General features: G+C 39.7%; 1 protein-coding gene across 2 annotated transcripts in view; it reads right to left on the reverse strand.

Moving 5' to 3' along the window:
• The window catches only part of LOC126161908 (glucose dehydrogenase [FAD, quinone]-like), a 181,560-nt gene that overhangs the window by 13,791 nt on the left and 149,627 nt on the right, over nt 1-18,142 (reverse strand). For both annotated transcript variants that reach the window (XM_049918069.1, XM_049918070.1), the window contains exon 8: nt 11,794-11,954. In XM_049918069.1, coding sequence (XP_049774026.1) covers nt 11,794-11,954 — 161 coding nt within the window. The remainder of the gene's footprint in view (nt 1-11,793; nt 11,955-18,142) is intronic.

Below are 18,142 nucleotides of genomic sequence, written 5' to 3' on the forward strand. Positions count from 1 at the left end.
AGGAGAATAAAGAAAGTGGTTTTGTGTAGTGGTTACTAACAGATATTTGTTGATAACAGAATTTTTGCATTTCTCAAAATGCTTACAGACATTGTCATGAAATGCCGGTTCTACTGTCATGCCACTATGATAAAACCAAAGAATGCAGTTTTATATCAAAAAACAGAGTTACAAGTAGGAATATTTGTTATGCATAACTCTTTTTGACTATCCCATTTATGTTATATGACATTTGATAATAATTTGTGAGCTACAGAATAGGTAAAAGGCTATACTTTGTAATTGTTTTCAAAATTTGTGAGAAAAGACCTTTATGAAACAAAAATTTGCTCTTGTCCTCATCTGAATGAAGTAATGACGCTAAGGTAGTCAAAAATATTGTAAATTATGTAATGAAAAAAACCTATGAATATTGATTTGTTATACTCTAAACCTTGTTGCCATAACCAGTTTTATTATTTTGTATCAAAATTTTTCTCGCATTTTATGCTTTCAAAAAAAATTTTTTTTTTTTGTTTTTTTTTTTTTTTGGGGGGGGGGGGGGGTAATATTAATAAGACAGGTTATGGTGAGATAAATGTTCTAACTGATCTTGGATCATATGAAATGACTCATTCCCAAATTGAAGATAAGCAATTATAAACAATCATTTGCATCTTATTTTTGAAATGTATATTTCAAAGCTGATTTTGCATAAATAGATCAGTATATGATATTATTTTCTTTGCTGCATATTGTTAGAGGTAGATCTTTATCTTTGAATAGTCAGTGGTACGAGCTGGAAGTGTGAGGATGGAATACAAGTTATACATGTTGTGTTAGCATCGTGGTTGATACTGATTTGTATTGTGAAGTGAAATGACTGAAAATATGTGTGTTCAGCACCAGAAAGTCCACTAGTGTTCATATTACATAACAAAATGAAGTTTAGCATCCTCTAGACCAATATAAAATGTTACATTTCAGAATGGAATACAAGCCTACAACTTACAACAAAGAAGATGAGTAAAAGATGAGTATTATGAAAGCCGTTTATTCAAATTCTACCATCACTACCTCTCTCTGTAGTGTGTTACTATCACAGTGTGTCAAGTGCTGTGAAACTGTGAGAGGCCACCCAAATTATTAACTTACTTCAAACTCAATAAATCAGGTTTGAGTTACAAGAGGGTGGTGATGGTCAGAACATGTACAGGCAAGCAATTGATTACAGTTTCAGAAAAATTGGACGATTTATTCAAGAGAAAGAGCTTCACAAATTGAGCAAGTCAATAATGCATTGGTCCACATTTGGCCCTTGCACAGGTGATTATTTGGCTTGGCATTGATTGACAGAGTTGTTGGTTGTCCTCCTGAGTGACATTGTGGCAGATTCCATCCAACTGTCACATTAGATTATCAAAATCTTGAGTTGGTTGCCCTGGTCCCACAAGTAATACTTCTAACGTTCTCAAGTGGGGAGAGATCTGATAATATTCCTAGCCAAAGTAGGGTTTGCCAAGCACGAAGACAAGCAATAGAAACTCTCGCTGTGTGTGGGCGGACATTATCTTGCTGAAATGCAAGACCAGGATGGAATCCCATGAAGGACAACAAAATGGGGCAGAGAATACCATAGATGTACCGCTGTGCTGTAAGGGAGCCACAGGTGACAAGCAAAGGGGGTCCTGTTATGAAATTAAATGGCACTCCAGAGCATCACTCCTGGTTGTTGGAAATTATGGCAGATGACAGTCAGGTTGGTATCCCCCCACTGTCTGGGGCATCCCCAGACATGTCTTTGGCCAGGAACCTCATTTACTGGAGTATAATTGTCATCAGTGATGTGTCCCACTCCAAAATGAGGCCCGAAGACCAGCACGGATGTGTCTGGAGATGCCTGTGATAGTGGTGATATATCAACCTGACTGTTGTCTGCCATATGGCCTGACAATCGGGAGTGATGGTTTGGTGTGCCATTCCTTTTCATAGCAAGACCCCTTGGTTATCATCTGTAACTTCCTTGCAGCACAGCAGTATGTCCACAATATTCTAAACCCTGTATTGTTGTCCTTCACGGCAAGATGTCCTGGGCTTACATTTCAGGAACATAATGCCCACCTGCACACGGCAACAGTTTCTACTGCTTGTTTTCATGTTTGCCAATCCCTACCTTGGCCAGTAAGATTGCTACATCTCTTTCCAATTGAGAGCATTTGGAGCATTACAGGCAGGGCCCTCCAACTATCTCAAGATTTTGATGATCTAACATGCCAATTGGACAGCATTTGGCACAATACCCATCAGGAGGACATCCAACTCCGTCAATCAACTCCATCAGTCAATAACAAGACAAATAACTGCTTACATATGGACCAGAGAATGACTAACACATTACTGACTTACTCAGTCTGTGAAGCTCTTTTTCTTGAATAAATCATCCATTTTTTGTGAAATTGTAATCTTTCTTTGTCTGCACATGTGCATCACATCTATCACCTTCTGTCCCATTTGGGTAATTCCTTTATGGTGCATCATTTTGTATTTTTGTCTTACAGCATATTGCAGTTAAAAGAGCACCTATCTCATTCACAAATTCTGTACAGAATCCAGAATGAGATTTTCACCCTGCAGCGGAGCGTGCGCTGATATAAAACTTCCTGGCAGATTAAAGCTGTGTGGGCACTATCCCGCGAAAGGAAAAGGTCCCGAGTTCAAGTCTCGGTCCGGCACACAGTTTTAATCTGCCAGGAAGTTTCCGTACAGAATCTCAAAATTTTAAACATGGCTGAAGCAGCAACTGTTAAAAATCTTCATGGTAAATTATAACAGCCAAACAGTTGCAGGATAAAAAAATAAATCTTTATCCTGCAACTGCTCGGCTGTTATCACTAACCGTCAGTCAGTACAGAATCTGGGATGTGGAGATTTGTTCAATTTTATTGTACAGAAAGTTCTAGTTGAGAATTATGAATTATTTAGGAATAAAGGAGATGACTCACTGAAAGGCAGAAGCTCTGTGTTGGTGAGAAAAGGCTGGGGAGAAGCATCTAGAGGCTCATGGGAGAGTGGAGAACCACATGTGGGCTAGCTGGGGCTGCAGTTAGAGGGGGCAGGTGGCAGACAGCTCGGCATGCCATGTTGCAGACTAGGGCATGAGATGGTAGCATACAACTAGCTGACACAAACTGGGCAGGGGTCCTGGGACAAGGAATGGTGTGCGATGGTGAGGGTCCAGATGGCACAGATTGTGAAGCAGCCATTGAAATCCCACGTGTTGTGCTCTGCTGCATGTTGTACCACTGGGTCATCTTCCTTGTTTTTGGCAACTGGTTGGCGATGGACATTGATTCTGGCTGATAGCTGGTTGGTTGTCATAACAATGCTAAACACTGTGCAGTGATTGCAGCAGATCTGGTACATGACATGGCTGCTTTCACAGGTGGCACAGCCTCTGGTGGGTAGGATAAGCCTGTGACAGGACTGGACAGGGAGATGCTGGGTGGGTGGATTGGACAGGTCTTGCATTTGGGTCTTCCACAAGGGTATAATCCCTGTGGCAGGGAACTGAGAGTGCAATTTTCATACATTATTATACCGCCTAGTGGCTCCCTTCCATCTAAACCTCATATTGTCTGTCCGTCGTTATTGTCTTCTTTACCTAGCTGATCTCTATTGTCCGTCCATTTCTTTCTCTTATGTTTCTTCCCTCTTGCCCTTATGACACACTCTGTGACAGCCACGACACACATGGTTGCAAGCAACTTTTGTTACACCCTATAGTTACAGTTGCACCTGTTATGACAGTCACGCACGTAACTCAACGTGCCATGTGACTCCCGATAACAACATAACACACTTACAGCAACAAAAATCCTTTCCTCCCTCACATATCACACCTGATCTGTCTGTCTTTGTTTCCTCTTGATCTCTTATGTATGTTGATAAATCACGTCATCAAATTTATTTTGCACGCATGACAATATGTGGAGATGAGATATAAGTCAGTCACAATACTACCCCCTGACCCCAACACAATTCCTTTCCCTCCTTATACGCATCAACATTATTCAACTTTCCCTGTAAGCTTTACCAGCCACTTTCAACACCATCTTCCTTCCCCAGTGCTCCCTCCCCCCTTCCCCGGCAATGCAATGGACCCCTGCTTTGTTTATCTGCATCAGTTTAGAAAAGTTTCCCTATTCCTAGCCAAAACCCTGTCCCATATCTTGTCCCTTAAATGCTGCCCAATCCATAAAATCCCCCCACATGGCCTAACTGCTAAATCCCTAAATCCCTATTTCTGGATCCCACCACTTTTTCCACAATGACCTTCACCTTTTCAGATTCCGCCAGTCCCTTTCCCTCATAAACCTGGTTCTACAAAACTTGTCTCCATGGCACAGGCATCCCTGAACCACTCCCACTCCCTCTGCAAAATACTGTTACTGTGCAACCCCACTACCTACACCTCACCACCCAAATTAAAATCCTGACAATTCAACACCTAGAACAACATTCCAAACACAACCTCCACATATTATCCAGCCTGCTGAAAACCTACTCTCACCTTGGCGCACCACTATACAACCCCAAACCTACTCGCAGTGTTCCTCCTCCTCAACTCCTCATAGCACCCAGACTCTGCCTGACTGAACTTTTCATCCTCCAACATCCTCCAAAACCCCTACCAACACTCCATGATATCCAGAATCAAAACAATCCCAGAACATTGTTGTTAACCTCTCCACCAAAATCTTCAGCCCCACAGTAGTTTCACTCCTTTTCAAAGGCCTCACATTCAGCCTTGCTCCCAGGTTTAACCATGTTGGTCTTGTGAAAGACCTCCTCTCCTTCTTCTGCTCTCTATAGTGAGAACATTTCTTTGCCATCAAACCCTCCAACCAAAGCAAACCCGAGCCTAGCATTGAATCTTCCCTGTCCCAATTTGTATCACCATCAAACTGTCACCCTCCCACACACTCACAACACCATTCCCTGGTCACGTTCCAGGAATTCCTAACTTCCTATTTGGTCTATTCATCCTTCCCCAGGTCCCTCCCCTAAAACAACAACCTTTCAGCAGAAGAAAGGACTGCCCCACACTGCCTGCTCCTGGCAGATAAAGGTTCCATCACTGTTGTGACGAACCAGAGTGACTACCTGGTAGAGGGCCTCTGCCAGTTGTCTGACATCTCCACCTATAAGCTCAGCCAAAGTGACCCAATCCCAGAAGTCCAACAGAACCTCCAATCCCTGCTGAAATCCATAGGCCCTTCCCAGAACCTCCCCCCAGAATCCACCTCCCTTCTCACCCCAACAACAGCCCACACCCACCTTCTACATGCTCCCCGAAATGCACAAACCTAACAATACTCGGCACCCCATTGTGCCCCCACTGAAAGAATCTCAGCCCTTGTTGACCAACATCTGCAACCACTTGTCCAAAACCAACATCGCACATTAAAGATACCAACTACTTCCAGCACAGGCTCTCCACCATCCCCACACCTTTATCTCCTGGGTCCCTACTCGTATCTGTAGATGCAGCCTCCTTACACATCAACATCTCTCATGCCCATGGCCTTGTTGTGATTGAACACTACTACCTCTCTCAACACCCTGCAGTTTCCAAACCCACCACTTCATTCCTCGTATAACTAACCAACTACATCCTAGCCTATAACTACTTCATCTTTGAAGGAAAAGTATACAAAAAAATTGTAACACACCCATAGGCACCTGCATGGCACCCTCTTCATTGGCCACCTAGAGGAAACATTCCTAGCTTCCCAAAACTCCGAACCCCTTGGGTGATTGATGATATCTTTGTAATCTGCACCCAAGGCCAGAACACATTATCCTCACTCCTCCACAATCTCAACACCTTTTCTCCCATTCACTTCACCTGTTTTCTTCCACCCATTGTGCACTTTCCTAGATGTTGATCTCCTCCTTTCAAATGGCTTCATCTACACCATAGTCCACATAAAACCCGACAATCACCAACAGTATTTGCACTTAGCAAGCTGCCACCCCTTTCACACCAAAGAGTCCCACCCATACAGTCTGGCCACCCATGGCAAATGCATGCATCAGCAGTGATGAGAACTCCCTCACACAGTATGCTGAAGGCCTCACACACACCTGATCCTCACATCAATCTCAAGAACCAACCATTACGGAGCGCCCTCCTTGTCACTAAATACCTCCCAGGACTGAAATGACTGAACCACGTCCTTCATCAGGGCTTTGATTATCTAATCATCATGCCCTGAAATGAGGAACATCCTACCCAAGACACTTCCATCCCCCCCAAAAGTGGAGTTCTGCTGCCCACCCAAACTCCACAACATCATTGTCCATCCCTAAGCCACTCCTACACCCAATACCCTGCCACAGGGATCATACCCATGTCGAAGACCCAGATGGAAGACCTGCCCTATCCACCCGTTCAGCACCTCCTACTCCAGTCCAGGCAGGGCTGCCTGTGAAAGCAACCATATCACATACCACATCTGCTGCAACCACTGCACAGCATTTTACATTGGTATGACAACCAACCAGCTGTCAACAAGAACGAATGTCCACCACCAAACTGTTGCCAAAAACAAGGTGGACTACACAGTAGCACAACATGCAGCAGAGCACAACATAGGAGATTTCAATGGCTGCTTCACAACCTGTGTCATCTGGATCATGCCCACCACCCCACCAGCTTTGCTGAGCTGCAGATGGGAGCCGTTCTTACAGCACATACTTCACTCTTGTAACCTCCCTGGCCTAAACCTTAGGTAACTCACTGTCCCCTCACAACCCTCCCAATAGTGCGTGCGTGTGCATGTGTGTGTGTGTGTGTGTGTGTGTGTGTGTGTGTGTGTGTGTGTGTGTGTGTGTGTGTGTGTGTGAACATCATCCCAACCATCCCCCATCTCAGTACCCCTGGCCACTTTGTGTCAGCCAGTTGTGCGCTGCCATCTTACGTGCTAGTCTGTGAAATTGCATGCCCCGCCATCTGCCACCTGGCCCCTCTACCTGCACCCCCCTCTAGCCCACAGACAGCTCCCCACACTTTCACGAACTGCTAGACGCTTCCCCCCAACCCCTTCCCTCCCTGCAACCCACCTCTCTCAATCCACTACCCCTCCCAACCCTGCACCACCACCTGCCCCAGTACATTCACCATGGGCCAGGAAAGAGCTGGCAGTCGAATGAGCACAAGGTAGGGAGACAGGCGTGTGCATGTGCATGAATGTGTGTGTGTATGTATGCATGTTTCTCCTACAAGCTTGAAAAAGGAATTTCAAGCTAGCAAAGCTCTGTATCTTTTGTTTGTGTATCTACTGACAATGCTGCATTTCTGCCTTCTGTTGAATTGTCTTGTTTATTCCTAAATAATTTGTTCAATTTTAGTAGTTTCAGCTGCTTCTCAACACCACTGACACTAACAAATGTACCACTCATCTTTTCAGTGCTGAAAAAATGAAATTGGGCCAATAATACTGAGCTTTCCCTTTTGTGTATTGGCCATTATGAAAAGCCATTATGAAAAAAATGGTGCCTTATCCTATGTGTCAGTATAATTTGAAAGACTCTTGCAAAAAGGTTAACATCATCAGAAATATAGACCTGCATTTGTTAACAGCAGCAACAAAAGCAGGATATTATTCATCCATAAACATGCTATTAAGCCCTTGTCACAAAAATACACACTATACATATGATCATTTCTCTATGCAATGGAAAATTACATGCAAGTAGAGCACAGCTGTCTTAACAGCTGAAAGCTACAATGGACAGTGTCATTTTGTGTCAAGCATGTGGTAATGGGTAATGGAAAACTACCAATACAATGCACAATGTGACTTTCTTCAAACAGTTATGAAAGGAAGAATTATTTCATTTTATTGGAAATGAGTTAACAAAACTGTGGAAGGATACCCTCTCATCTGTGACACACAAGAATGTGAAACAGCTTGGAGACTTTACTAACTGGAATGAGGCTATCAGTATCTCTCTCTCTCTCTCTCTCTCTCTCTCTCTCTCTCCCTCTCTCCCTCCCTCCCCCCCCCCCTCCTCCCTCTCCCCTTTAAATTTTAATGTCCAACCATCCTATTTAGGTTTTCTGTGATTTTCATAAATTGCTCCAGGCAAATGCGATGGTTGTTATTTTGAAAGGGCATGGTTGACTACCTTCCTTGAAGCAAGCATTCTGAGCTTGTGTGACATCTCTAATAACCTTGTTATCAATTGGATGTTAAACAATAACCCTCAATTTTTTTTGTATGTGGGTGTACTAGAAAGCTGCTTTATGCCAATAATTTTATACAATTTATACACTGACAACACCATTTGACAATGAGACAAAATTTTCCAACTGGTTTTTACAATGACATGAATAGTGACAATTTAACTTAGGCATTCATATCTGTGGACAATCAAACAATATATTACAACTCTGAATATGCATTATAACAAAAACTCTTGAATTACAGACACTAATTAAAAATATAATTGTGGTCATTGCAAATCCAATATAAGCTGGTCACTAATAACAAACTTATTGAAAATGTTGACAATTTACCTCCCTTGTATATTAAATACAAAATTCAGAAATTCACCAAAAATTGTGGTGTAATAAGTGGACACAGAAAATAAGAAAAGGAAGGAAATTCTGCTGATATTTAAAAGTCCATAGAGTGGCATATATGGTGCTGAAACATGGATCTATACTAGCAAGGGAAAAAGTTGAACCCAAGTGACACAAACATGTTTCTTTGATTGGTTGTGGGTGTAATGAGAAAAGATAAAAGATATAGTGAATATATATGATGACTGCTCAATATCTACAGATACAGACTAAGTCTATGGATTACAGTCCCAGTCAGCATTCCAGATGAACAACACAAAACTGTTAGACCTATGAAAGAATGCAACATAAGAGATCTTAGAACTAGATTAAATCAGTTAACTGGAATGACATCTTATACAAAGATATGTGTGTGAATAACACAAGCAAATTATTTATAGAGGAAATTGCAAGAATATTTGATGAGTGTTGTCCCAGATTAGTAAAATAACATAATAATAACCAAGCTCATAAACCACAGAGACTAAATAATTGGTTCACACCATACCTCAACAGTATCAGGATTATGCTTCTTATGTTTAAGGACAGATCTCATAACAGCAGCAAGGATAAAGAGGTGTACATCAGAATAAGAAAAATTTATAGATCTGAAATAAGCTTGGCAAAACGTAGGGCGAATGATAACTATATTCTTAAATCTAGAAACAGTTGTAAAGCTGCCTGGGAAGTAATTAAAAGTGAAATAAATAGACCAACAACTCAACTAGCTATATCCATAGCCCCAGATATCTTAAACTCACACTTTGTTAACTTCAGTTTACAGCAAGATTTGTCCCCCCCCCCCCCCCCCCCCCCCCCAATCAAAGCCATGCTTGATGTTAAAACTCTTTTTGGTTTAAATAAGAATGTAGTTCATAAATTCTGCTGAGCAACAGTAACTGAAAATGATGTTAGCAAAGCAATAGACAAACTAAGTAGTTTCACTGCAGAGCACTTCTATGGTCTGTCAAACTTTGTCATAAAGCAGATATCAAGTGATCTTCTGTCCCCTCTAACCACTCTCATTAACCGTATATTACAGCAAGGGATTTTCCCCGACTGTTTGAAAATAGCAGTAACTATTCCCATATTTAAGACAGGAGATAAATCAAATTCAAGTAACTATCACCCTGTCTCATTAATCCCAATAATATCTAAAATAACCGAAGACTGTGTTCACCAACAAATGAATCACTATTTTGAGAGGAATAACTTGTTAAGTAACTCACAGCATGGATTCGGGTCTAAACTATCCACAGTTAAAGCGGTTGAACATATTGTTAGTGATATATATGATGGCTTTGAAAAGAAATTAATCTCTTGTGCTACTCTGCTAGACCTGAGGAAAGCATTTGACACCGTATCTCATAGTACTTTGATCATGAAATTAAGACACTATGGCATGGAAGACGACACCCTGAAATTATTAGAATCCTACTTAAACAACAGAGTACAATTTGTTAGTGTAAATGGGCAGCTGTCAAACATACAAACAATAAAAAGAGATGTACCACAGGGCTCCATACTTGGGCCCTTCCTGTTTGTAGTGTATGTTAATGATATGCCACAGTATTTACCCTGTAAAACAGTCCTCTATGCGGACTATACAACTTTTATCAATTCAGGACAGACCCTTGAATCTGTACGAGAAAAAAATATTATAATATTTGAAAAATCGGTTCATTGGTTTAGTGCAAACTCCCTATACATAAATGAAACAAAAATTGAGGAAATATTCTTTAACTTGAAGGTATCAAACAAAGAAAATAAGTCTGTTAAACTGTTAGGAATGATGATTGACCAGAAACTTAGCTGGGATAAACATAACATATATGTCTGTTCTAAACTTGCACGTGCTTTGTTCCTACTTTATAAGCCTAGGAATAATGTCAGCCAAAACTTACTGCTGCATTCATATTTTTCTTATATCCACCCCCATCTTTCATATGGTATTCTGCTCTGGGGAAATTCTCCCAATTCAGTATAAATTTTTAGATGCAAAAAAAAAAAGCTCTTCGATGTATAGTGGGTTTATCTCCTAGGGATACATGCAGAGAACATTTCAAAAACTTTAACAACATGACAGTTCCTTGTTTGTACATCTATTATTGCTTATTACATGTAAAAGAAAACATAGCTCAATATCCCCTTAGGTCATCTGTCCATACCCATAATACAGGACGAAACCACACAGTTGATCTGCCATACTCTAGATTGTCCAAGATACATAATAGTTATAAATATGTAGGCCTTGAACTGTTTAATATGCTCCCTAAAATTGTACAAACAGTACCTAAAAATAAATTTAAGACAACATTGGGTCAATGGCTCAAAGGTAAAGCATTTTACTCAGTTGATGAATATAAAGATTGTAATATGGCAGATTTGCTGTTTCAACATAGAGAAAGGTACCTCTGCCTGTAGTAGGACCTAAATTTGGAAAAACAATATCTAACATACAGGCATAGACCTATTTCGAGTGCTCTATATTTGTATCAATATCTTAGGATAATGACATAGTGTTATCAACATGTATATGATAATGACATAGTGTCACCAACATGAATACTCCCCGCTGAATATAAATTTGTATAATGTTTTCTTTTTTATTGTGAAATTAACACTATATAAAATTCCAAATGTGTGCTATTGTACTACACTAACATTCATATGATTTATATGTACGTTGTTATGAGAATATAATCATCTTTATACTGTAATTAAACTTATTGTCGAAGCCCATTGTATAAGATAATATTGAATGGCTAATAAAGATTCTTATTCTTATTCTTAAACTATGAAATCATTAACTATGGCCAGAGGTGGAGTTCTAAAGCAGACGAGATGAGTGGGGAGATTGATCTAATCACAAGATCAATCTTTAATGTCAATAATAAGTGACTTTCATTTTGAAGCATTTACCACATCAGTAGAGATGACGACAAACAGACTGTTGTAAAGCAAAAACTGTTCATATACTGTCAGATCCTGCTTTTTAATTGCTTAAGCTCACTAATATATACGCAAATTAGCCACAAGTGATCAGTAATTAATGACATAAACATGAAAAGTAAGAAAAGCACATCTGGGTGATAAAAAATAACAAAGAAAGTAAATTATAAATAGTGTAGCAATGGAAACCTAAAGCCAGTTTCAATAAAATAGAAGACTATTACTATTGTTACCGTGTCATTGATATTTAGCGCTCTCTTCATATGAATGCCCCCGTCACTAGAAACACCCATTGGCATAGCCATCAGCTGAATGTCTGGCCAGTCAGTTGATGAGCCTAAAGCCCTTGTTTGCAGCAAAGCAAGTGCTTCACATCCAGGTGTTGATAATGGGCCTATAATATAAAATAAGGTATGTGATAAGGCTGTATTTATTAATTAATACTTTTGTGAAGGAGAGAATAAAGACAATATTCTGAGAAGCACCACAAAGAGACAGAAAGGGCCACCGCTGTCATGACTGTATGACTGTTGAATAGACAATATGGACACACATTCTGTATATTCACTTCTCAGACACAAATATAAAGGAAGAAATTTAAATTTAGAAAATTGATCGAAAATGTGTCAAATTACTTCTTATCCAAGTACTAGAGGGCACAGTAGCACAAAATCAAAATACAATTTCTAAATATTAATTACTTAAAAATCTAAGTTTTTAACAGTTGTAACCTACAATTTTTATTTTGTTTTGATAACTTTACTGCTACTGGCTGTTTTACAGAATACAAAAAAAGATAAGAAATAAATATCTTTCAGAGTCATAACTAGGTAAAGTATGGAGTTATAAAGAGCAGCAAATTTTCTGTTTTAAATCACAGCTACTTTTTAACTGCCTATGATAACTAGTCACAAATGTTAGCACTTCAACTTCCATTTAGTTAGTTGGTTTGGGGAAGGGTACCAAACAGTGAGGTCATTGGTCCCATCAGGTTAGGGAAGGACAGAGAAGGAAATCGGCCATGCCCTTTCAAAGGAACCATTCAGGCACTTGCCTGAAGTGGTGCAGGGAAATCACGGAAAACCTAAATAAGGATGGCCGGATGCATGTTTGAACTATCATCATCCCAAATGCAAGTCGAGTGTGCTAACCACTGCGACACCTCACTCGGTGACAACTACCATTTATAACTGACTATGACAGCATAATCAGTTTTGAGAATTAGGAGACACAATGTGTTATTTTATATCATTTTAATTGATTCAACTTCATTGATTATATAATGGCTGAGTGACAATAATAATAATAATCTTTGTTCTATTTCATGGCTAAAAACAAATATAATAAATAATGCCTTACATGTCTGCAATGGTACAAAGAGCATGTGTTCCCAGATGATGTTATGATCTGGGGAGATACAAATGAAGTCCAAGAAAAATGGAAGATATGGAATGATCTTTTTGAGGAGTTTGGTATCAAAGTCAGTGAATCAAAGACTGTAGCCATGAAGGTCAGCAGACAAGGAGAACAGCCTGAGTTACAGCTGAATGGAAGACTCCTGGAGAATGTACAACACTTCCCATCTTCGAGCTGTGAGATAGATTGTAAAAACTTAATACAAACTGAAATTCTAAACTGCACATATAAACACACTTAAGTCTTACAACAAAGTACGATGCCTACTTTAGGACAACCAGATACCACACAAGGCAAAACTAAGCATCTTCAGTACCTACTATATTACGATTTTGAGCTACTCACTGGAGACCAGTGACCAGTGCTCAGAGAGAGAGAGAGAGAGAGAGAGAGAGAGAGAGAGAGAGAGAGAGAGAGAGAGAGAGAGAATAATCAGGTTAAAGCTGTTAAAACAAAGTTTGTTATATCTATGCCGAGGCAATAAAAAAAAAGGATATGCTAAGGAATGAAAAGAACGAAATGGATGCAGATGTGAAACTGTGTACTGGGAAAACTCTACCAATCTCCATTAACGTGGTAGGGTTATTTGAAAGAGATGGAAGCAACCAGGATACCCATGAAATTCCTTGAAATGGTTAGAATGGAAGAAGATATGTTGGATGTCCAGAAGACATCACTGAAAGTGGTCTCCTTTGGAACCCATGAGGAAGAGCGGTAAAAGTATAAAGAAAGTTGCAAGAGGCCTGTCATAATAACTGGGAAACTAGAGTCATCTGATGATGATGATAATGATGATGTTGACAGAAAGAAAAATCTTTTTTTTTTCACTGGTACAATTAAAAATAACATTAATTAAGGAAAATAATCAACAACAATAAATATGATAAGTGAGTAAATTGTCACAGAACTTACAAAAATCACAATAAAAAGATTGCTCATGCCTATTTCAAGAGTGCTAAATGTATGCAAAAGTCAGTAAGAGATATGATTCTAAGAAATGTCAAATACAGCATAAAATACTTTATTGCAGTAAGAAATAGTCAGAGAGACAAGATGAAGACTGAACAGAAAGTACTGAAATTCATTGCTGAATTCAAAAGGATACTTGTGGTGTGCACTTGTACTGATTGTAATAAACAATGCATTGTAAGCATTCTTTACAAAATATTAAAGAGTGTACGACAAAATCCGTATAGCAGCAGCAATAGATGAAGATGTATATGCCACAAGAAGACAGCCATTTCAGATGAACAGAGCAGGCCACAGCACATGTCAAAGGAGAAAACTACTACTTTAAGACCTATGTGTATTCATGATAACTGTTTTTGTATTGGCATTTTTGAATACCATGCCTTTTCCCCATGCCTTCACCTGCATATGTGTTTGACACAATACTGAACACACCTTCCCCCCTTCTTTGGTTCCACCTTTTCCTCCATCACTCTGTTGACCTCATCCTCCCACCCTCTCCACCCCCTCTGTTTCTTCATCTCCTACCCCCCCCCCCCCTACCTCTGCCTATATGTTTCTCCACCTCTCTCTGCCCATTCCCTCCTAACCCCTCTGTCTTTACCCTTCTTCGCACTTCTCTCTATCTGTCTGCTCCTAACTCCCTCTCTCCCAACCCATCCCTCCATGCATGCTGATACTACTCCAATACAACATGTCTGTCACGCAGGGCAGCCTACACATCAGGAACTGGAAAACCATTTCTTGGCCTTTCATATAGGCTGTCATGCAAAGTAGGTTGATATGTCAGTCAAAAACTACTCCACCATAGCATGGCTATCATGTGGGCTGCCTACATGTTGAGTGGCTTTAGAAATCATTTCTTGCCCCTGACATGTAGGCTGCCCAGCAAAGCACAACTATCAGGCAGCCGATACTCTTCCTACACAATATGCCTGTCATCAAGGGTAGCCTGTACGCCAAGGGCTGGGAAGAAGATGCTTCTTCCTGCATCTCCACTTCTATTGGAGCTAAGATATCATAAAACACACAGTGCTGATACTCATAAGGCCTGCTGTTCCCATGGCAAATTTGATTGAAATTGACCCAGGGGTTTGGAAGGAGATCCCAGACAAACAAATATGCAGAGGGAGGGAGGGAGGGAGGGAGGGGGGAGAGAGAGAGAGAGAGAGAGAGAGAGAGAGAGAGAGAGAGAGAGAGAGAGAGAGAGAGAGAGAGAGAGAGAGATCATTCAAAAGCTTGTTTAAAGACTTTAGCAAACAGTCTAATAAAAGCCAGAATTGATTTAAATTATTTAGGACATGTTTCCTATTGAAGCACCATCCGAATGCCACCGATGGTGTCTAGCACCTAACAGCCAAGAAAGAGGAATATTGGTTCCTTATTCCACCCTTGTTGCACCTGTGGACCCTCCAGTTGCAAGCCTGGAACTGAAAAAAGGACAGTAAGAACACGATAGCACAATGTCTTTTACTGGCCCAGAATTGAGAAGGTGACTGAACATAGCGCCTGGGCATGTATGGCTTTTGCCCAGAATCATTCAGCACAACATTTATCTCCCTGTTCAAATCCTGAGCACCTATGGGAGTGAGTTCACAACATTTATCTCCCTGTTCAAATCCTGAGCACCTATGGGAGTGAGTTCACAACATTTATCTCCCTGTTCAAATCCTGAGCACCTATGGGAGTGAGTTCATGTTGATTTTGCTGGCCTGTCCCAGTGAGCTATGGGACTATTTATGCTGGACATCTCAAATTCCACTAAATAGTACAGATTACAATCACTTAAGTAAACACTATAATCTGTTTCTTGGCCAGCATTTTTGCCATGGAGGTCATTCCCCACACCATAGTTTCAGTCAATGGTCCTCAGTTCTGCATTCCACCTCTTCTATAGAATACAGCACTTGACTACTGCCCCATTCCACCCACTGTAGAACTACAGGGAGACATGGATGTTTAGCACATTAAAGGAACAAATGCAGGAGATGATGATGTCCATGTTTTCTGAAGGCACATCCCATACACCTCAGTCACTGAATGTAACCTAGCCGAGATCTTGGATGGGTGCAGATCCTGAGCTTTGTTCAATATTCTGCCCTCAACACTGTGAGCCTAGAGCCAAATACTCCATGCATACCTGCAAACCTTAAAAAATGAAGAGATTCAGTTTTAAAAATTAGTAGGTACCAAGGACCAAGAACCGCAGTTCATTTTCAGTATAATCCATAGGCAACTGATGTGAGTCTTTCCCTATGACATCACAAAGCTATATAATAGGTAAAAAAATGCAAATAAGAACACCAGAACTTCATGTGCAGCTTAGCACAGGTAATTAGTATTAGGTACTACATTGGAATATTTGAAATAAAAAAGTGTGACTGCCATAAAACACTGTTCTCCATATTGTCTTGTAACATACACATGTAAAAAGGCTTGCTGATTGGCTCTCGGACATATTCGGAAATTCTGCCAAAACTCCTCCTTTTTTGAGTTTCAGGGGAAGTATTCACTTTCTCTTCATAAGATTTCAATCATTATGTGGCGGTATGTACAAAGTTAGCTGGTATTATATATTCTCAGGGAAACAATGTCATTAAAGTCTGTAAAATTCTCATCATATTTAACTCTAGTGATGTATGTAGCCTATTAATATTAATGTATACTTAAGTATTGAGTAACATAGAAACAATCATAAGAACATGCACAGTACCTGTCTTGTAATGGGTGAAGAAGAGGGAAACAGATATTTTTTGCCATAATTAAAAACAAAATATAAAATCAGAATCCTACAAATATGACATATAAGATGCACATGAATAACCTCTTGTACAAAACTAAATTCTTTCAGGGAATCAGGCAACAAAACTCATAACCATCCACTCTAAAAATTTATACTGGTTATATAAATACATATAAGTGACTCCAATTATGCAAAATGACAACAGACAAACACAAATCTCAACAGAGTACAATGCTGAGCACTGTAAGTATACATTCAGCAGAATGTGAGGGAAAGAGGAAAAATAGCAATTGATACAGGTCGAGCGCAATCAATTACGAACTACTAATGAGTAAAGAACTTCTGACAATTGAAAAAAAGGAAAAGAAAAAACAAGAAACTGGAATGGCAGGTTTTAAAAACAAATGGGTTAGGTATGATGACAATTAGCTAAAATTGATAGAAATAATTGAACAATTGAAGACAGGAGAAAAAGTAGAAAATCAGGAGTCTCCCACCTTAATCAGAAGAGTTAGCAGGTATGTCGATAGTTTTGGACAATTAGCAAACCTTGACGTACAAATAAAATTGAAAAAATTCTTCCTGTTAAGTTCTAAACAAAACATTTCTATGTCCATGTTACTGATGTGCAATGGGATTGTTGGGGAAAAAACTTAAACGAAGGCAGAATGTACATCACTGAAACATACATTAAAGGATCTGAAAAGGACAGATTAAAACTGTAAAATCTTTCGGCAGCATGAAAACAATTCTTGATTTTATATTTCTCAGCATTTAATTCAAATTTCCCCATTTTTCCACAAAATGGGAACTTACTTAGGAAGTAAATACAAAATTCTAAAGTAATAGAAGATAAGCTATTTTTGGACAATATGTAACAACTCCTATTTCTCTCATGCATACATGCCATGCCACAAGTCACCAGACCACAACTGTGGCACTGTCTTAATCAAAATACATGTTTATAAGGGCCATGCAAATTATACATTCTGACAAATGTGAAGTTTGTACTGAGAGCAACAAGGAAATGACTTTTTTGTACTACGCTTTAGTTAGCCTGAAATATGGTAAGCTCACACACCTGAAAAGAAATGATCAGCAATGAAACAAGATGACATAATATTAATACTTGTCCCATAGATCTTGAATACAACATTTCATAATCATGTGGAAAGTGTCAGTTTAACATAAGTTTTCTTTACTGAGAAATGCATGCTTGAACATAACTGCAGATGCTGGCCAAGCCTGCACATTGCGCAGTTGTACCTGATCATGAATAGCACCTGGGCAATGTCCTCAACACATTGTCAGTTTCAGTCATGTTCAAAACAACATTGTGCGCAGTTGTGAGTATCTCATGTCAAAGCTAAGTGAAGTCAAACTTGGGCAAACACCTGTTGGTGTTCAGATTGTAGGTGCTTCCATAACCAAGGTAGTCAAACAGTTTGGTGTTA

This window comes from Schistocerca cancellata, chromosome 2, assembly GCF_023864275.1.
Source record: "Schistocerca cancellata isolate TAMUIC-IGC-003103 chromosome 2, iqSchCanc2.1, whole genome shotgun sequence".
Lineage (NCBI taxonomy): Eukaryota > Metazoa > Arthropoda > Insecta > Orthoptera > Acrididae > Schistocerca > Schistocerca cancellata.